The sequence below is a fragment of the Mustela putorius genome, unplaced genomic scaffold, assembly GCF_011764305.1.
Source record: "Mustela putorius furo isolate JIRA1106 unplaced genomic scaffold, ASM1176430v1.1 tig00537291_pilon_pilon_pilon, whole genome shotgun sequence".
NCBI lineage: Eukaryota > Metazoa > Chordata > Mammalia > Carnivora > Mustelidae > Mustela > Mustela putorius.
Window position 1 is genome coordinate 547,853 of NW_025422429.1, and position 21,736 is coordinate 569,588.

At 44.7% G+C, this 21,736-nt stretch overlaps 1 protein-coding gene across 4 annotated transcripts in view; it reads left to right on the top strand.

Annotated features, from left to right (window-relative positions):
• Positions 1 to 9,896: 9,896 nt before the first annotated feature.
• Positions 9,897 to 21,736, top strand: part of LIPA (lipase A, lysosomal acid type) — a 31,775-nt gene continuing 19,935 nt past the window's right edge. For 2 of the 4 annotated variants that reach the window (XM_045073844.1, XM_045073845.1), the window contains exons 1-3: positions 13,052 to 13,077; positions 13,330 to 13,438; positions 16,036 to 16,153. In XM_045073844.1, coding sequence (XP_044929779.1) covers positions 13,067 to 13,077; positions 13,330 to 13,438; positions 16,036 to 16,153 — 238 coding nt within the window. In that variant the 5' untranslated portion in view covers positions 13,052 to 13,066. Of the gene's footprint in view, positions 10,053 to 10,168; positions 10,431 to 13,051; positions 13,078 to 13,329; positions 13,439 to 16,035; positions 16,154 to 21,736 lie in introns of those variants that run through there. The other 2 variants (XM_013050125.2, XM_013050126.2) reach the window with 2 other exon arrangements.

A 21,736-nucleotide genomic window follows, 5' to 3' on the forward strand; every position in this document is an offset into this window, starting at 1 on the left:
CGCTCAGAGGACGAGGTCCTCATTGTGAAGAGAGCCCGCAGCGGGTTTGGCCGAATTCTCCCTTAGCTTCCTTCCAGTTTTGTCTTCATGGCTGCGCCGGATCATTTGTCCTTGTGAGTGTGTTCTAGTTCATTGTTATAAGTGTATTTGTCTTGTTGTGGACTGAGGACGTGATGGGACAGACGCAGATGTCTGTCTCTGATGATTGACCACTTCTTAGACGTTAGGGAAAGAGCTCATAACCTTAGCACGGACTTACGAAAGGGAAAGTTTTGGACTTTACGCATGTCTGAATGGCCATCTTTTAATGTTGGATGGCCCCAGGAGGGCTGCTGGGTTTGTAGTTGTCTTTGTCCTGTCTCTTTGTAGTCTGTTGTGGTGTTTGTTATATTTGCAGGAATGGGGCAAACAGAGAATAGAGAGACTCTGACTTTCATCTCTCTTTTCCTCCTAAATAGATGTGGGGCTTCTCCCCCACTCATTTCGTGTGTTTAAGGCTATAACTGGGGCCAACTGGAGGTAGTCTAACTCAAGACCGAGACTTAAGGAATGTTCCCAAGCAGCTGCCAAAACAACTTTGTTTTGGGGACATTCCTTGCCCTCTCGGGCCCCATGGAGACTGCCTAGCCCCTTCCCCCTTGCTGGTGGGAAAGCATAGCGTCTGCTCCTCTGTTGGAGTTGATGAGCTCTAAAACTGGGAATCCTTTCTCTCACTCCTAGCAGCACTTTGTTCTTCTGTCTCCCCCTTTTTGTTTCTGCACCAACATGCCTGGGGCCTGCATAACTGGCCTCTAGACCATCCTTAGTGCTTCCTGCACCACAGCTCCTTCTCTCTTCGCTGTCAAGGAGCAAGAAGAGCACCCGCTGGACCTAACACCCCCCACTCCAGATCCTCTCACCTGTGTCTCAGGTAAACATTCAAAAGTTTACTGAAGGTCAAATAAGCTTGTCTTATTTGTTAAAATCTGTGTTAAAATCTGTTAGCAAAGAGACGACTAAACTGATGGTTAATTGTCTCAAAGTTTTCATGGGTAATTGCTGAAGTAGCTTTCAAAGTCTTTGGTGACCTGAAACTTTAAAGCTTTGCTTGGATGACAAATAAAATTAAGTTTGTTGGACATCTAGGTCTTTTCCAGATAGGATAAAGTGCTAAAGCATTGAGTATTGAACATAGGTTTGCGCTTTTGACTTCTTACTTCAAAGAAACTAAGAGTATTTAAATCTGTTGGTAAACATGTTTTACACTTAACTAATTCTGTTTAACAGTTCACAATTGGTTAATACTTAGTCTTCACTAAAGATTAAGGTGTTTCTAAGAGTACAAAATGCTAAGTGTAACTAAGACTGATGGAAATAAAGAAAGCAACTCTGTGGAAAAGCAGATGATATGTAAGAAAGATTTAAGGGATGGAAATGCATTTTATTAAAGATAAAAGGTAATTTTGTCCTAAATGAGATGGTTGTTTGAAGGAAAGGACTTGGGACAAAACCTGAATGCAAAAGAAAGTTGTAGAAGGTTTGTGAAGGGAAATCTTTGGAATGGAATTTAGGATGGTCAGGACAGACTAAGATTAAAATGAATGGGTTTTAACCAAATGGGATAAAATGCTAGAGTTCTGGTTGCTGGAACTAGGTTTGTGCTTTTGAAATCTGTTGGTAAACATATTTTGTGCTTAGCTGATTGATAAATTTGCCATCTAAAGAATTGTTTTAACTGTTCACAATTGGTTAATACTTAGCCATCACTAGAGGTTAAGGTATTTCTAAGAGTACAAAATTCTGTTAGGTGTAATTAAGACTGATGGAAATGAGAAAAAGCAACTCTGTATGTAAAAAGTAGGAGATATGTAAAAAGAGAGAAAAACAGCCCCGAGGCCACTGTTGGAACCAGACCCATTAGTAAAGAACGGAAGGGGAGACTGATTGCCTCCCATTATCCAGGGATACCCAAAGGGGAGGGTATCCAAACTGTTTGAATCTGAAGAGTGCCTGACTGTGTGAATGTGTCTGTGTGGCTCCACTGCTTTGGCTACGGAATCTGAGTGGGCTGCACCGTGAGTCTTGTGGGGCATCATATGGCATAATGGTCATCTACTCCATGGAGTAGCCTGGTCCGGGGTTTATATGGACAGACCTTAGCTAAAACGCTCCTAAGTTCCCGGGAGGGACCCGAGCAGGACAGCATCTGCGACATCATGCATGATGGGAGGGAAACCCAGAAAACTCATGTCTTAAGACTGCATGCTTAAAAAAGGAAAGAAAGACACTGGTATAGAAAAGCTGGTTTTCTCTCTGTTTAAAAGGGCAAAGTTTTCTTAGGTTAATTGTTCTGTTTAAATGGTTTTCTCCTTGCCTGCCCAGAAAATTCAGTTCCTATTTTTTTGTTTTATCAGGTGTTTAACATCCCTAATTATATTTAGGCATGTGTTTTAAAACTTTCTAAGGTTTTAGCAATTGTTGACAAGATTTAAACCAATGTTATACCTTGGGTTAGATTTGGATAAATACTGTAGCCACTCTAGAGGTTCAATACATTTACTAAAATTCAATGTTTTGACAAATACAGGTCTTTGATATGTTAAAATCCTGGGAACTGAAAGGGGTAAAAATTTACAGAAATAAGGGCTACATTCAGACTAAACCAGAATTAGTAACATGGGACTGGATGAACTGAAAGGTTGTAATGCTATGTCTCTTAATGTTTTAAACATTACTGGTCCTGTAATGTTTGCTCCTGCAGACTAGGGAAACTTTTTCCCAAGTTATCTGTAACTTATAGCGATGTAAATGTGCTCATTTGTAAATGAATCAAGGCATTCAACTTTTCTCTTTATCTGAACCCTCTGAAACCAAAAAGGTCTCAATAAGTATTCTTTCTTCCATGGCAATCAGTCATTTGCACAAGTTCAATAAGAATCTGTTCTCCTTGTCACAGGACAGTATTGGAAACTGGTTATTTTACCAAGGCTTTGACTGGAACGTCATATTTGAAAAGACTCAGATATGACCGGACAGCTTAAAGAAAAGAAGGTTGACTTCATGAAACCTGGAGCCCTAAAGCCCTTTGGAACTGTTGGCCTGATACCTTGCTTACAGAGTTCCCAGCAGCCTCTCCAGGTGAGTAAAGAATGTCACTCCTTGGTGCAGAGCCTCAGGAAGAGGGATTCGCCCAAGTAGACAGGTATTACAGGCATGTCTGATGGCAAGTACGTGGCTTGGCTTCTGGCCTGGAGAGGCTGCTAAAAGTTCAACCTAGAGATTTCTTATAAAAAGTTCCAGTAAAGCAGATTCTAAAAGATCTATATGATTACTTACTGTTCTTGCTGAGCTTATGTAAACAATTAGGCCAAGTTTGTTAAAACTGGACTTGTTATTCAAATGAGTTAGTCCTGATTTGGCTATCTCTGGAAGTGGTTATTTTTGAGAGAAGAATTATGTTTTAATAACCCACCTTTATGGGTGCTAAATCCTAAAGTTGATTGTTTTCAAATGGTTGTTTACCTAAACTAGACAGCCTAAGGTAAACTTCAGGGACGTTACACAGTAACTCGTGTAAGCGATCTTGCTTTTGCCAGTCAGTCAGCCCCAGATATAAGGAGGAAACTTCAGAAAATTGAAAGATTTGAAAGGAAGCATCTGACTGAATTAGTGGGAATAGTAGAAATAGCCGCTAAGGACTATGGGTCATGCTTGTGGGGAGACAAGAGCTCTCTTACAGACTCTGCAGGGAAAAGAGTATCCGATGTCAGCAATGAAAACACAGCTCTGAGGGAGCCATGCCATTTATTTAGGTTTTGATCTCCGTGAGGGAGTTTCTTGGGACGGTGGGCTACTACAGACTGTGGATACCGCAGTTCGTGGAGATGGCATGACCTCTATACGAACTGGCTAAGGGAGGACTCACTATGGTAGAGTGGATGGCTAAGGCAAAAGGACCATTTCGGGAATTACAAACAGCCTTACTGAGTGCCCCAGCACTGGCCATCCCAGATGTTACCAAGCCCATCCACTTGTATGTGGATGGGAAGACAGGGGTAACTGAAGGAGTTTTGACTCAGACTCTGGGGCCTCAGCAAAGGCCAATAGCTTATCTTTGCAAGAAGCCAGATGCAGCAGTGGCTGGGTTCCCCCTTACCTTCGCATAATTGCTGCCACAGCCCTCCTGGTCAAAGATGCAAATTAGACTATTGGGGGATTGGGCTAAGACTAGAACAGGAAAGTTAATTCTTCCTCGAAGACTAGGAAGAAAATTAGTAAGCCAAATACATCAGGGCACTCATTTGGGGATACACAAGCTTAAAGAGCTTATGGGCAAGCAGGTCCAGGTCTCTAAATTAGGGTGTATGGCTCATGATATGGTTGATAGATGTACTCAATGTCAGGTGATAAAGGCAGAAAGAACTAAAATGGAAAGAGGGAAAAGAGATAGAGGTTTGGGTTACCTGTGGCGGTCAGGTCAGACAATGACTCTGCCTTTGTGAGTTCAGTCTCACAGGTATTGGTCAAAGCTATAGGCACTAATTGGAAACTACATTGTGCCTACCTGCCCCGGAGCTCTGGGCAAATAAAAAGAATGAAACAGACTCTCAAAGAGACCTTGGCAGAGTTAATTTTGGAGACTGGCGGTGGATGGGTAGATTTCCTTCCCTTCACCGTCCTCAGGGCATGATGTACACCCTACTTAAATAAGGTGAATGTTCTGGAGACCCCCACCCCTTTGCCCTTGACTACAAGAGGTTGGTGTAGCAGAAATGACTGATCAGTCTGTACTCCAGTCCCTGCGGGCATTCAGGGATCCGGACTGCCCATACTGGGACGGAGACGGAGGTGGAGCCACATCCTTACCAACCTGGAGATTTGATTTGGATACCAAGTGGGAATCCTGGAGTCCCGCTGGAAGGGACTGTTTACTGTCATCCTGACCACCCCCATGGCAATAAAAGTAGAAGGCGTCAGGACCTGGATTCACGCGGGTCATGTCAAATGAGCCGAGGATGAGAACGCCCCCCAGAGGTGGATGCCACTGCTGATGGACCCTGCTGATCCTGGACTGAAACTAAGACTCAAAAAACAATAAGTTCATTAAATTCATTGTTCCCCTGTTGTTAAGATATAGGCGGGAAGTATAAGCAAGTGCGAAATAACAAAGGGGGGGGGCTTAACATACTGTTTCTGGGTAAATCACACTGGAGTCATTAAAACAGCCTAGCAGCCATTAAAACGGGGTACAGAACTGGCTGAAGAGTCTAAGATTTGACTAATGCCCAAAGAAAAGGGGGGAATGTAAGGACCTATTTTACTGTCCCTGCCCCCCCCCCCCCAGGGGACTTAAAAACAAGTCCCAGAAACCAGCTCCAGGTGTTAAGGCCACGAAAAACAAGGCTGTACCCACCTGGAGTCTAGCCCTGACAAAAGTACAGCCATCTTGGCAAAGCAAAAGCTGGCACCTTGAACTGTAAGAGTGGGTTAGTATAAGAATGGCCATCCTGAAGGCTGGGAAGCCATTTTACTGAGCGTCCCTAACCAGCCCACAGGGCACACATAACTTGAGATAAGAGAAAGTAGCTAAAACCTGAAAAAACAATTTTATCCTATACCACCAGGGAGGTTAGGTGATGGTGCCATAGGGACCAAATGTTAAAGAAAAAAGTTAACTTGCAGAGACCACAATCCTGCAAGACAGGAGTCTCCATTGGATTGCAAATGGTCTGGTGATTTACAACAAAAAGGGCTATCTCTTCAATGGCCCAGTTTCCAGAGACAAAGGGCTCAGTTCCTCAAGGCCTAAAGTCGCACCATAAAAGGGAAGGAGACTGAGGCAGAAGGAAATGTAAATAAAGTTAAATTTCCTCTAAACTTAAATCTCCCTTAACCACCAGATGTCTCCAGTGTGGCAAAAAGTTAAACAAAGTTAAACTGTCAAAGTGGGGTACGTGATATGTATGTAGCCTTGAAAATGCTACATAAACCCTTGGCTTTGAGTGCCTGGGGTCCTTGTTGAAACCCGCTGCGCCCAGCTAGCTGGAAATAAACGTCGCTGTGTGACTTGCATTATCGAGAGTGCTCTCTGTCTAATTGAGGGGTGGTTGACTCCGTACCCTAACAACACATGTGCCATCACCAGTTTCTTCTTATTACGAAGAAGCTGCTATGGTCACTTGTGCACAAATACTCTTCATTTCTCTTGGGTAAGCACTCAGAAGTACAGTAGTTGGGTCAGACGGGAAGCCTGTGTAGAGCCTTCTAAGAAGGTGTCAAACGGCTTCTAAAGTTGTACCATTTTTCATTCCCACCAGCAACGTGAGAGATTTTACTACTTCTCCCCATCATCAACACTTATTAATTTTAGCCACTGCTGGGTAGAATAGTGGTTTCTCATTGTGGGTTTAGTTAGCATTTCCCCAATGACTAATGATGGTGAACTTATTTTCATTCGCCATCTACTTCCTTTTGCCCTTTTTTGACTGGGTTTTGAGTCTTGTTATTAAATTGTAAGGTGTATACTTATCACTTTCATGAGATCTAAACAAACAGCCCATTGAGGTATATAATTCACATTCCAAACGATTCACTCATTTGCTGCGTGCAATTAAATGTGTTTCATTTTATCCACAGAGTTGTGCAATGAATACCACAATTAATTTGTAACCCTTCCATCAGGGCAAAAAGTAACCCACAACCTTTAGTGGTCAACTTACATTGTCCCAACCCCACCTCACTCCCATCTACAGGAAACCACTAATCTACTTTCGGTCTGTATAGATTTGCATATTCTGGACGTTTCATGTCTGTGGAATTATTTCCCTTTATTTTTTTGTGACTGGCTTTTATCACTTAGCATGTGTTTAAGGCTTGTTCATATTGTAGCACGCATCAGTCCTTCATTTGTCTTTAATTATGCAATAATATTCACAATACAGACATACTGCATTTTATTTATCCAATTCATCAGCTCACATTGAGCTGTCTCTGCTTTTCAGGTCTTACAAATAATAACCCTGTGAACATTTGTGTACGAGTTGTTTTATGTGAATGTGAATTTTCATTTCTCTCAGGTGTATACACAGCAGGGGAGGTGCTGGGCCATATGGCAACTGTATGTTTCACCTTTTGAGGAACGGCAGACTGTCATCTAAAGCAGCTGTATCATCTCACGTCCCCCTAACCCCCACCCCCACCCCCTGGCCCCTGGGTTCCCTTCATGTCCCAACATTCTCATCCACATGTGCTAATATCCACCTTTTTAAATTATCATCACCCTTGGGGATATGAAATGGAATCTCATTACGGTTATAAAGTGCCTTTTGAAGGACGAATTTTTTTATTATTATTATTTTGACGAAGTCCAGTTTGTTAATCATTTTTCCTCTCATGGGCTGCACTTTTTATGTTCTGTTTAAGAAATCCTTTTGGCAAATCCATTATTTTCTCTTATTTCCACTCCCCCCACCCCCAAGAAAGTCCTATAGTTTTAGCTTTCAGATGCATGTCTATCTATGATCCATTTTGAGTTAATTTTTGCATAAGGTTGAAGTTTACCATTTTGCATTTAACTAGCCAATCGCTCCAGCTCTGTTTGTTAAAAAGATTATTCTTTCCCCAAGGCATTGTCTTATGAAAATCAACTGGCAGTCTATTTTCAAAGACTACTTTGAAGTAGTCTTACTCAGGGATAATTTTGCTTCATGCTAAGGCAATAATATCCTTGTGAGTCTTTTACCTTGTGCCTTTTCTCTAACAAGGTTTTTCCATTCTGGCCCGTGCCACCTGAACTATTCCCAATCCTGTGTAAACTTGGGAGATTTTCCCATTTGCTCCTTTCAGGTGTTTTTTCTCCTGGTCTAGTATAGTTTCATCATATGCGAACTCCAGTTACTTCTCCATGCCAGACTTGAGGGGAACCCTCGGCAGACCCCGAGAGCTCTTTCTCTCTGCAACTCTTAACACCTCACTCCTCTGCCCTGCAAACTTGATTGCCTTAGCCTTCATGAATTCTCATCTGAGTCCACCAGAGAAACTGCCAGATTTTTTTTAAAAAAAAGATTTTATTTATTCATTTGAGAAAGAGAATGCCTGAGCAGAGGGAAGGGACAGAGGAAGACACAAACTCCCAGCCGAGCTGGGAGCCTGGTGTGGGGCTGGATCCCAGGACTCGGGGCTTTTGACCTGAGCTGAAAGCAGATGTCCAACTGACTGAGCCACCTAGGTGTCCCAAAACTGCTGAATTTTTTTTTTTTTTTTTAACCTACCTTCCCCTCTCCCTGAACTGCAGCCTTGAAATTCTCCCCAGACTGTTATCTGGGGCAACTGCACGGCTCACTTTATTTAGTTTCCTCTGTGTGTGTTCTTTGTTTCTTATGTTTCTTTCCAGGAGACTTTACCCAGTCTTGGGGCTTTGAGCTCTATCTCTGTCTCCAGGCTGGGATTTGACTTTGAACACTAGCTGTGTATGTGCCAGCGCTGATCTTTGCCATTTTGTCTCTAGATCCATTCCCTACCCATCCTCTGCTCTGTGTCATTGAGGGTGTAGGGGTCTGGGCCCTGTCGCTTGCATTTCTTAGGCTCCTCTGTTAGCCAGAGTCAGGTTGTAATTGACCCAGAGGAGGTACTGGTGGGACACGGGAGGGCAGGAGGCAGGAAAGGCCACAACATGTCTAATCCTCCTCTCTTGGCCTTAGGAGCGTCTCTGGAAGAGGCTGCTCAACACAACACAACCACCTCTGGTGTCTGGTGACCCTCTCTTCCCCTAACACCACCTCTGCCCTTCCTGCTGTTGCTGGCTCTCTTTGGGGTTTGCCTACATCCTATTTGGCTTCCCAACAATTCTGCCACCTGTGCAGCCATTCCCTGTTTGGAATACAGTGGGTTCTGTCTGCTGACAGGGCCTTAGCTAGACAGCTCCCTAACGAGTATCTCAAAATAAACACATCTAAAACCAACTCTTGATTCCCCTCCCAAGCTGCTCTTCTTGATGCTTTCTTCATTTGAATTCGAGTATTTGTCTTCACCTCCACTGCTCTCACTGCCCCATTCTAAGCCATCATTAACTCTCGCTTGGACTATTGCAGTAGACTTGCAACTTGTCTCCCTGCTTCCCTAGTTGATCCTAGCAGACAGAGTGATCTTTCTAAACTGTAAACCAGAGAATGTTGTCTTTCTGTTGAAAACCTCTCACCGGCTTCTTGGTCAGAAGAGAAAGCAAAGTCTGTACAATTGCCCCTCCAAAGCACCCAAGTACCTCCAGGATTTCATGTTCTAGTACTCTCCACCATCACATTCTGTTCTAGTGACACCAACCTCACTGGTCTTCCTAAAACCTACCAGGACATTCCTGCTTTGGGGCCTTTGCACATGCTACTTTTCTCACCCCAGAATGGTCTTTCTCCAGTATCCACGTGGTTCTCAATCAGCTTCCTGTTTGTGTTCATCAGAGTCCTTTTCTGATTACCTCACTCATAACACAATGCCCTCCTTCATTGTCCCTTTACTGTTTCATCGTACTTCACAGCACTTTCTACGACTTTATGTTATATATTTGTTCATGGTGTGCCTGTTCCCACTGGAATGTAAGCAGAACAGGGACATTGGTTGGCTGCTATAGCCCCAGTCTCTTAATACTGGGTATTTTAGAAATAAAAATAAAATGTATATCAAGATCGCTTTGCATCAGGCACAACGCTAAGCGCTTTATACGAACACAGAATTTCTTTTCACTTACAGAGCCCAGAGCTCTATGCCAGGTGCAGAGGATGCGGATCATGCGGGAGAACGCCTCAGCAACAGCGAGCAGGTGCCCCTGGGGATCAGCTCTGCAGGGAGAGGGAGCCTCAGCCCCGCCGGGGCCCGCCCACGGCGCATGCTCCGTGGAGGCGCTGGGTAGGGCGGGGTCTCGGCGACACTTCCCGGTGGCCCGCAGTGCCGATTGGCGGCGCACGCAGCCTGAGCCGGGAGGGGCACCTGCCCCCGCGTCCGACGGTCCCCGCCCCTGCAGGTGTCCAGCTCAAATAGCGGGCACTGCGGCTCTGCACAGTGGCCCGGGAGGACCGGTGCGGGTGAGTGTCGCCGGACTGCGCCGCTGGGTGCGGGTACAACAGCTCGGCCCTCCGCGCCCCCCCCCAGCCCCCCACGCCCGAGCCTCTGCGTCCGGGCGGGACCCCCTGCGCTCGGCTGCGCTCGTTCCTGACGGAACCCGCCTGGAGCACCTGCGGGCGCCTCTCCTGCGGGCCGCGTGGTCCAGGTTTCGCGGGGCTCCCCGAAGTTGCCCTTCCTTCCGTGAGAGCTCTCTGATTTCCTGGACGGGAGCGGTCGCCGATCCGCGAAGCCGCCCAGAGCCCTTGGATCGCGGTGACCTCTGGGATTCCTAATTCCCAGCCACCTTCTTCCCCTGGTTAAGCTCCCCCTTACCAGTTGGCTTCCCGTGCTCGACCTGGGTGAGCTCAGCTTCGCGGAACAAGGCTTTAACGGTATTGCACCGGTATGCCACGGGAGTTAACATAGGTCGGAAGTGCTGCCGGGTGTCTGGAGCGTAGGAGAGTTTCCTGGGAGCCCCAATTATTGTTGGTGGTGTTGACACTCATTACTAGGAAGCAAAATGGGAGACTGCTTTGGGGCTTTGCTTTTCTTCAACCACCCAACTTTTGGACCGACTCCTGTCTCATTTTTCAAAATCTGTCCCGTGCATCTCCTAGGTGAGGGCTCCTCTAGAGATCCTTAAGGATGCAAAGCTGAGTCAGACTCCTGCTCTGCCCTCAGGCTGGGGCGAAAGGAGAGCCAGCGCAGCACCTTCTTGCATTGTTACACTGTAGGGAGAACTGAGCTAGAAGTGGCTAAGAGAGCCCAGAAAACCAGACTCCAGCCCGGAACGGGGCTTTTTCTCCGTGTACACTTCTCAGTCATCATCCTTCCGAGAATCACTTGACTAGTTGGTTGGAAGGAAACATGAACAGGGTGACATATGTGGGTAAGGATCTTCTGCTACTAGTCTCTTGGAGCTTCTCTGCAGACAGCTGGTCCAGGTGCTGTGGGATCCGTACCCAGTGAGAAGCATCTGCTGCCGGAAGATTCTTTGTTTTAAATTTGGGCACCACCTTTCTTTTTCCCTTGTCAATCCACTCCCTGTTTCCTAGTAAAAAAGGACTCTGGGGTGGTTGAATTATGATAAAAGGCAGGCTGGGAGTATACAGCCCTCCCCAACCACCACGGAGAGATAAAAGCTTGTGAGCAAAGGCCAGGGGAGCTGGCTTTGACAGTGCAGGTCAAGGTTACATTCCTTTCTGCCTACATGTTCAGGGTTCCTCATGGCTTTGGAGAAGCCCAAGGGACTTGCACTGGCAGAATTCACTATGGTAATCTCCTGAGAACCTATCTCTTAAGATTTGTGGAATACTCAGGCACAAGTCTGAAAAGCAGCCGTATTGTATTGACATACAAGAACAAGACTTATATTAAATGAAAACTTGTATAAATTTTGATGTCTGTATACTCCCACGAAACCATCGATACTTTCCATATAGTGAACCTGTCCATCACTCTCAAAAGATTCATTGTGCATATCCTCTTGTAATCCTTTCCTCTTGCCCTTTTTCTTAGGCAGCCAGGGATCTGCTTTACTGTCCATAGAGATTAGGTTGCATTTTCCAGAGTATTATATAAATGGAATCCTATATTTTATTCTTTTGTTGGGGGGTCTGGCTTTCATTCACTGTAATTATTTTAATATTCATCCATGTTATTGTGTGTTCATTCCTTTTTATTTCTGAGATATATATAGATATATATATATCTATATATATCTCTCCATTTGCCCACTTGGGGTATTCAGGTTTTTCCAGTTTTTGTTTATTACACACAAACCTGTTATAAACATTTTTATACAAGTCTTTGTATGGGTATACATGCATGTATCTTTTTTTAAGTGATTATATTTTTCAAGAATGCAGGATGCCTGTGCTGTAGCTCCAGTCTTGCCTCTAACCATCCAGATTCCTTGGGAGACTCACTTTGCTTTGCCTTTAACATTCAGCCCCAAGGTCTGTGCTGTGCTGTGATTTTGCACATCACTTGTGGAAGCTAGATCATCTTTGTTGGTGGTTGGAGGGTCTCAGAAGGGGAAATGGGTGGTCTTCTATCTTGTTTCTCTTTCAGTCTCTCTTTCATTTCACTCTTTTCCTTGGATGACATATTTATTTGTTTTATTTATTTAAAAAATTTATTATTACTCTTTTTTAACTGAAATACAGTTGACACATGTTATGATAGTTTCAAGTGTGCAACATAGTGGTTCAACGTCTTTGTGTATTATCTTGTGTTCCCCACAAGTGTAGCTACCCTCTGTTCCAACACCATTGACTCTATTCCCTATGCTGTGCCTTTCATCCCTGTGACTTACTCATTTCACAACTGGAAGCCTGTACCTCCCACTCCCCTTCACCCATTTTGCCCTTTCCCCTACTTACTTCCCTCTGGCAGCCATCAGTTGTCTGTATTTATGGGTTTGTTTCTGCTTTTTGTTTATGTATTAATTTTTAATTTTTTATTATTTTTTATTTTTAAAAAATATTTTATTTATTTATTTGACAGAGAGAGAGATCACAAGTAGGCAGAGAGGCAGGCAGAGAGAGAGGGGAAAGCAGGATCCTTGCTGAGCAGACAGCCTGATGTGGGGCTCAATCCCAGGACCCTGAGATCATGACCTGAGCAGAAGGCAGAGGCTTCACCCACTGAGCCACCCAGGCGCCCCTGTTTATTCATTTTTTAGATCGCACATACATATGGAATCATATGGCATTTGTCTTCTCAGTCTGGCTTACTTCACTTAGTCTAATATTTAGGTGACAAATATGAATCCTGATGTGTAATTCTGGACAAGAACAGAAATAGACAGTGGGAGGCAAGAACTAATACTCAGCTTAAAAATGAGAACTTAAAAGTGTTTAAATCGCAGTGAGAGGGGAAAAGGTGGGTGGCTCACAGGATCTGGAATTTTGTGGATCTTCCTCTTTTCTTCAGGCTATTGTCTTCTAAGTCCTCTTCTCCATTTTTTCTCCAGAACAGTTTGGTGAACCTCATGGTGAGAGGGTTAGTGGGTATGCTGGGCTCCAGAGGTCACATGAAAACTGGTGGTGGCAAGTGGGGGCATTTCCTAGTAAAAGAATAACTTTTTTGTTTGTTTGTTTCTGATGTGGCTGGAGTCCTCTGTTTCCTATTTGCCCATGACCTGAGGTTTACTTGCCCTAAACCTGGTTCAGAACTTTTTATGGGAGCATTCATATACCAACATCATCTGTGTAGTGAAATTCAGACCAAATAACACTAGGCTATTTTCTACAGAAGGAAAATGCAGCTCCTGGGATTGGTGGTCTGTTTGGTCCTTGGGACCCTGCGTTCTGAGGTGTCCGGAGACAGTCTGGATCTGGATCCGGAGACAAATATGAATGTGGTAAGTTTCTCAAAGTCTCAAGGATGCTTTTAAAATGCTTCTGTGATGGGGCGCCTGGGTGGCTCAGTGGGTTAAGGCCTCTGCCCTCGGCTCAGGTCATGATCTCAGGGTACTGGGATCAAGCCCCGTGTGTGTGTCTTGGGCTCTCTTCTCAGTGGGGAGCCTGCTTCCTGTCCTTTCTCTCTGCCTGCCTCTTTGCCTACTTGTGATCTCTCTGTCTCTGTCAGATAAATAAATAAAGTCTTTAAAATGCTTCTGTGACAGATGTCGAGGATTTTTTGCAACTCTATTACGTGGGTTACATGAAGCCACAAACTAATCTCTTTATATAGTATTGCACTTTTCACGTTCTCTGAATCTTAGATTCAGTTTGCTGACTTACCCCCAGGTAATGTGTATTTTTTTAATTTTTAAATTTTTTATTTTTTATAAACATATGATATATTTTTATCCCTAGGGGTACAGGTCTGTGAATCGCCAGGTGTATACATTTCACAGCACTCACCAAAGCACATACCCTCCCCAATGTCCATAACCCCACCCCCCTTCTCCCAACCCCCCTCCCCCCAGCAACTCTCAGTTTGTTTTGTGAGATTAAGAGTTACTTATGGTTTGTCTCCCTCCCAATCCCATCTTGTTTCATTTATTCTTCTCCTACCCACTTAAGCCCCCATGTTGCATCACCACTTCCTCATATCAGGGAGATCATATGATAGTTGTCTTTCTCCACTTGACTTATTTCGCTAAGCATGATATGCTGTAGTTCCATCCACGTTGTTGCAAATGGCAAAATTTCATTTCTTTTGATGGCTGCATAGTATTCCATTGCGAGGATGTGGAGAAGGGGAACCCTCCTACACTGTTGGTGGGAATGCAAGCTGGTGCAACCACTCTGGAAAACAGCATGGAGGTTCCTCAAAATGTTGAAAATAGAACTGCCCTATGACCCAGCAATTGCACTACTGGGTATTTACCCTAAGGATACAAACGTAGTGATCCGAAGGGGCACGTGCACCTGAATGTTTATAGCAGCAATGTCCACAATAGCCAAACTATGGAAAGAACCTAGATGTCCATCAACAGATGAATGGATAAAGAAGATGTGGTATATATACACAATGGTAATGTGTTTTTTATGAACTGCACTTAACTGTTAAAACTACATATTTCTTAATGCAGGAAAAGAAAATTTTATAAGTTCATTTCATTTTTAAGTTAACTGAATTTGTTGAAAGAATGATAAAAATGTAGCAAGACTTGCCAAGAGTGTTACTACCAACTGCTGCTTTTATAATACCTTGAACAAGGAGTGTGATAGCAATGTCCAGGGAATACAGTTCGATACAAAAACCAAAATAATCTGAAAATTTTTTTTGTTAGAACCAATAAACAATATAATTTGTTGAGTAATTGTTGAGTAATTTCAAAGTTACTAATCGTAGGTAAACTATAAAACCGGGAAATACCTCGTTTAGGCATAAAATATTGGGAAAATGCAAATGACTAAAGAAAGTAACTATTTTTTAGAATTGTTACTTCCTTTAGAGAGAGAGTGAGAAAGTGAGCATGGTGGGGAGGAGCACAGGGAGAGGGAGAGAAAGAATCTTAAGCAGATTCCACGCCCGGTGAGGAGCCGGATGCTGGCCTCGATCTCCCCACCCTGAGGTCATGACCTGAACTGAAATCAAGAGTTGGGCACTTAACTAACTGAGCACCCAGATGCCCCCAAAATAGCTACTTTGAAGCAGATGATGGCAGTGGCCCCACTGAAGAATCAAGCCCCTCTTAGAGGCAGATAAATCCATAGTGAGTCGAGAATTTAATCAGGGTCTTAAGGTCAAGGTTTACTTCTCGTCCCCAATTTTTTTCTTTTATTCCTCCCCCTCCTTTGAAGTTTTTTTTTTTTTTTTTTTTTAAACTATAAGAATGATACAATTAAATTCTTCCAAATACTTGGGCTAGAGAGGATAGTGAGCATTCACTTACATTAAATCTAGATAATCGAATTCTCCATATCCCACCGAACTCCCGATTAACCCTTGCTCCTTGGACTGGAGAAGTGATTTTGATCATACTTTCCTGTTTCTCTTCTCTTCTCATTCTTCAGCTCTTCCTTGCCATTGTGCATTCTAGTAGTGTCCTCTGTTAGCATTTGCTTATTAGTTCATTGATGAAAATGGATTAGTGCTATGCTCTGTTTCCCAGGACAGGACCTCTTAAAATGAAGATAGTGGTAGATTGTGATAGCTGGCATATTTAGAAAATAAAGAAAGAAAGAACTGTGTTTATTTGTGAAGCCAGGATGGAAACAGAGAGGCCCAAAGCAGTGGTGAAATCAGACACATTTGGTGTCTAACATGCTTGAATGTCGAAACCAAGGGTAAGCACACGCCTGTCAGTGGGACAGACGGATAAAACAGGTGGGGATTTATTCTTGGATGGAATGTGCTGCTTGACGGAGCACACTAAAATTTCAGTAACAACTTTTCTTAAAGCCTGGAGAATGTCTGCTGACATCTTGTCTTCTTTGCCTGCTAATGTGGGAAGAACTTGTCCCATTCTGTCCAGAGATTTTCCAATATTCTTTCTCTCCATAGAGTGAAATTATCATTCACTGGGGTTTCCCTAGTGAGGAGCACTTCATCGAGACAGAAGACGGATATATTCTTTGCCTTCACCGTATCCCTCATGGGAGAAAGAACAATTCTGCCAAAGGTATGGGTGTTTCCGTGGTGAGGCAGGCACACTCGGAGAAGTACCGGTGTGGCTGGAATTTGGCTGGTTTTCATGTCTGTGACCAGGTTGAGATTTAACCTGGAAGCATTGAAATGGGGTTCTTTTTTAGGCCAAAGTACTAAAAGTGTCACACGTACGCAAGGTCTATAAAAATACTTCTTGGAAAGAACCAAGGACTAGTTGTCTTAGTTCAGGTTTTGCTTAAGGATTCAGAGGTCAGTTTTATTTGAGGATATGCTGAAATCACTTTCTTTGTTATAAGAAAGCATCTTATTCCTGAAATGTTTTGAGCATTAAGGAGATAGCTTTTGGTGGTTGAAAATTAATCGATTGAATAGGCAAGGTATTCACATGGTTCAAAACTTTAAAGGAAATAAAAAGCCGTACGGTGAAATCTTCCCCCCTATCTCGCTGTTCACCTCCCCGGGTCTGTGTGCATCCTTCTAAAATCTCTTGAATTTCTTTAGAAACAAATATAAACATAGTGATTCTTTTCCCCTGCTTCCGTTTTAATGCAAAAGCTGGAGTATAATGCATATTCTTTTGTTCATTGAATTTTTTACTTAATATTTTGGAGATCTTTCCATATAGTACATAGAAGACTTCACCGTTCAGTTCTGCAGACACAGGGTGTTCTGTCGCACAAGTTGTACCGTGACTTATTTAACAGAGATCCTAGGGATGGGCATTTGGGCTGTTTATAGTCTTCTGGTAGAAGACAGATCTTGCTGCTGAAAATTACCTTGTATGGGTACAAGTTTGTTTATAAGATCCACTTCCAGAAATGAAATTTTTGAGCCAGAGGATGTTGTTTACATTTGTGATTTTGATAGATACTGGTAAATTGCTTTCCACGTGGTCTTGTTCTAGTAGTTGCTCTCACCTCGCTAGCAATATATGAAAGTTCGTAAAGCTTTGGAGATGTGCATTTATCTTCCCATAGCAAAACTGCAGTTTCCAGTTCAGATTAATGAATTTCTAGACAGACTACTTGAAATTGTTAAACATATGTCCGAATAAGGATCTCATCCCCATTCAATCATCTTTCCAGACTTACCTTATTCTTTACCATTTGCTCTTTCTGGAGCTTTTCCTTGGAAAACTGAGATGGACATGAAGGAAATTTGATGACGAGCTGTTCTTCAACTAACATTGTATGTGAGCAGAAGGGCCTTTTTGCCTCAATTTCTTCTCTAATTATTATTCAAAGCAAACTAAAAGCCTATGGTTAACATGAGCTTTGTAGTGTTATTCTTTATTTTTTTTTAAGATTTTATTTATTTATTTGACAGACAGAGATCACAAGTAGACAGAGAGGCAGGCAGAGAGAGAGGGAGAAGCAGGCTCCCTGCTGAAGCAGAAAGCACGACACAGGACTTGATCCAAGGAACCTGAAATCATGACCTGAGCTGAAGGCAGACACTTAACCCACTGAGCCATCCAGGGACCCCTATTCTTTTTTTTTCTTAATATAGTCTGCTTTGTCTATTTTTTCTCCAAAAAATTCTGACTATAAGAAGGCATTTCATAATGCTGAAGAAGCTGAGATAACCAGTGCTCTTCTTGAAATTTCCTTCCTCATTCTTGAGATGTTTATGGTTTCACATATGTTATTAAGCTCCTTCTTGAGTGTTGTAAAAATGAGTAGTGAGCTGTAGTGAGGGCTTCTATCTTTTTTTCCTACTCAAACACATATAATGTATACTTTATTCCAGTGTGAACATCTGATCTTCCCTTTTTTTTAGTAAAAAAAAAAGGGGGGGGGGAGATTATCTTTGATTTCAGATTCTATATATAGAAGAATATGTACAGATGTCATTTTTCTTAAAAGTGGTTCATTGGCTCATAGAATTAGTAACGTGAGTCACTGTTAAAAGAAGCCCTGCTTGTGTTCCCTCTCTTGCTGTGTCTCTCTCTGTCAAATAAATACATAAAATCTTAAAAAAAAAAAAAAGTTTGGTAAAAACATGCTTAGAGAACACCACCCCCATCCCAGTCCCCAGGCTTCTCTCTCCCAACGGTTAGAGCAGAGGATGCCGCCTGCCAAACGTACGTGGGGACAAACGTCTGTACTCCTGCAGGGGAAGCACTGTGCTCCCCAAGGTGGGGGAAGTGAGCCCGAGTCTGGATGTGCTCCCGGTGGCAGGAAGGAACCAAGAGGGCTCAACGTGAGATCTGCCTCCGCGGCCACCGACGCCCACGTGATTTCGCCTCTGTGTGTCTTGGGATCTTCACCTGTAGCAAGGTTGATTGGCTGGGATGATCCCCAAGGTCCCTTTTAGTCTTGGTCCCTCTGGTTCTATGGTTTCTAGTCCCTCCTCTGTTGTTGTCATTGGCAGGCATGCACGCTGCTGGGTCGGGGATACCCTTGGTCTCCAGAATGCGGAGCACAGGCAGAAAGCTCTCTGACTCTGGTGGCCACGAGAGGTCCCCACCTGCTCCCTGTGCCCTGCGGAGGTCTCCTTGTCAGCGCTGTTACTTTGGCTCACGGAAGCTGAACAGACAAAAAGAATTCCCAAGAGTCCCTGACACCCAACGTGGAGCTCCTCCTCTCGTTCGTGCTCCTCCCCTGACTTCCTCCTTTCCTAAGAACACCGTAGTCCTCCCAGTGATCCTGCCCTGGACGCTGCAGAATCGGTCTCGCCTCGGGGCCTCGAGCAGCCCCTGGGTCCTCGCTCGGCCGCGCCGGGTCGTGGGTCACGCGGCCCCAGTGCCTCTCTGCGCACGCGCACTCGGCAGGGCCGCCGCCCGGCTTGCGCACTCGGGACCATTTCACCAGACGCGCGGAGTCAGCTCACCACCCCGGAGAGGAGGCTTCAGCCACTTTCGTTTTGGAGGTTTGCCGTGTATCAGAAAAGGGAAGAATTTCAACACAAAAATTGTTCTTTAAGACACTAATGCTTTTGCTACACCCACATATGATGCCCTGCATCTCTGCTGGTTACAGGGCATTGCAGGGTACCTTGAACTGTTTCCTTATTTACTGGGGAGACTTACCCCTTTTCAGTAGTTTTCTCCATTTCTGTGCTCTCCGGCGATGCGGCGCGACCTGAGTTGAAGCCGTGGGGTAGTGTCTTCGAGGCTGTCGCCCTGGTCCTCGGATCGTACTGAGCACCTCACTTAGAGATCACCTTTGGCCTTTATGGTCCCAGGGTTTGGCCACGTGGTTCCTCCTCCTCTCCCCGGTCTCCTCAGTCTTCTGTAGTTTTGCAAGAGGAAGCTTCTTCGAGCCCAGAGGTCGTTATAGGGTAGGACCACTCAGCCATCCTCAGGGCCCTCACACACGAAGTGACCTTCCTTTACTGAACCTTCTGTTTCTCCGTTGTCTGGACCGTTTGCACCACAGAACCCTGAGGCTCCCCTGGGGATGGGCAGGGTCTGTGTCTGCTCGTGGCAGAGGAGACCTCAGGCCTGTCGGTGGCCAGCCGGGTGGACTCATTAGCGACAGAGCCTTCATCACTTATGGTCTGTCCGGGTTTAAGCTGACACGTCAGCCCAGCTACGAGTACCTGAAGTCGTGTCTGCTGTAGGAGTGAGTCTCAAAGAGTGAGTCTCGGGCACTCGGAAATCCGAGTGAGGCGTTCCCGCTCTGCAGAGCCGCCTGGACTTCAGCGGACGACAGCTGCCTCTCGGATGCCGCGCACCCTGCCCACCACCCTCATAAAAACCGTTCTTTCCCTCCCACCAGGTCCACCCTAACTGGCGGCTCTCCTGGATTGCTTGAGCGGGAAGGAGACGTTGTTCCTCTGAACTCCCCAGACCCTCACTAACACCGCTCTGGACGCGCTTTCCTTCTTCTGCCTTGGGAGGGTCTCACTTCTGTCCTTCCTCTCAGTCTGTCATCTACGTGTCCCTCAGCACAGTTGGCAGCTCCGTGCCCTCTGCCTGACTAGGCTGACTGAGAGAGTTCAGAATCGGGGTTCTTAATGGCATGAAAGCAAGCACCATCTCTCGGGCGAAATGGCACCAAACCCTATGCACACACATGTATTCCCTACGTGTGTAGAGTGTGTATGGATCCGGTAAAGGATACGCTGATTTAGACGATCATTTGACTGTCTGGTCAGACCCCTGCCAACTGGTCAGCTTGGAACACCTCTTCAGAAAGCTCTTAGCGGCCCGTGGAACCTGTGTGTGTGCTTCTCGGGGTTACGCCAACGTCTGTCAAGTGTTGAGTTACCCCCGCTCTGTACTGACTCCAAAAGGGAATTGAAATTCAGAAATTCATCCTTAATAGGGAAGTGGTACTCTTTTCACATGCTCAGCCTTATTCCAGAAAGTCATGGGATGTTAGTGGCACTAGAAGGATTGCAAGGCCCCATGTGAGCCGAGGGTTCGGAGAGTTTTGCATTTTTAACATACCTCCTTATGCATTCCAAGGTATAGTCCTTGGGTTCTGGAGCCTGTGTGCTAAATGAACACCCTCGTTTTACTGTGTGAGAGAGAAAGACTTTGGCTTTAAGGCAAAGAATAGTAGCCCAGCCAGTCTAACCCCAGAGCCAGTGTTCTTTGGACTAGAGGATGCGACCTTATGTAACAAGTATTGAGCAAGTTGATCCCATGATAATTAGATTTTTATTTTAGTTAAGTAAAACAAGGAAATGCATATTGTCTTGCCTAAAATAGAACAGCGACTACAACAAGGCAGACTTCTTGCCTAACTGGGAAATGTATTGTTCATAAAAATTGTCAAAGCATCTACAGTGGGTTATTTATATCATATTGTGGATATACATACATGCATGCATACATGCAGATATGATACATACGAAGTCTGATAGGATCTATGGTAGGTATCTGGTGGCCTAATGAGTGAAATGGTGTTCTGGGACATGAGTAATCATCTTCAGGCAGTTTGAACTTCACCTTGCAAAGACACCCTAAAGACGATTTGCCCCTTGAGCTCTTTAGGTCATAACTGAAAATTCACGGTCTGGCTTATGAATTAGATCTTTGGACAGAAAGGCCATTGACTTGTATTCTCCTTTGATTGTTACAGGATTCTGACTATTTATGGATTTTCTGTTCTTCTCTTCTATGTAGTTCCTGAAGGAAACGTCTCTCTGAGTAAATACTGTGTTCCAACAGACTTCCCAGAGCCCTGGGTGGGCCGACACGTAATTCCTTGCCTCCCAGCAACACTGGCCAGATGTAGGGTCATGACTGGGTGCCCTGGCTTGTGGACTCTGACCAACTGAACTCCCATCGAGCTGTGCTTGGCTCTGATGGCTCGCCAGGTAGTGGATTCCGTTCATACCTTTGCCTCCCAGAGCGGCATGAGCCAGTGAGACCTCCAGCTATCTCCTCCCCTGTGCTGGTTGGGACAGGAGCAGAGGGTCAGGCTAGAAGGGGAAGAGAGTGTCCTTTTAGCATCTTGCTCTCCTGTACCCTCCCCGTCTTGCTCCCGGTTAACTGGTCTCACCTACCAGTTCTCAATCCCCACCCTCCTCAGCCTCTTGGTCACTTCTTCAGGGAGCACTCCCCAGGCACTCGTTCTCGTGGCTCCCTGGGTATGTCCTTCCCAGCACCGAGGGCAGGAAGACCATAGGTCATGACAGATTA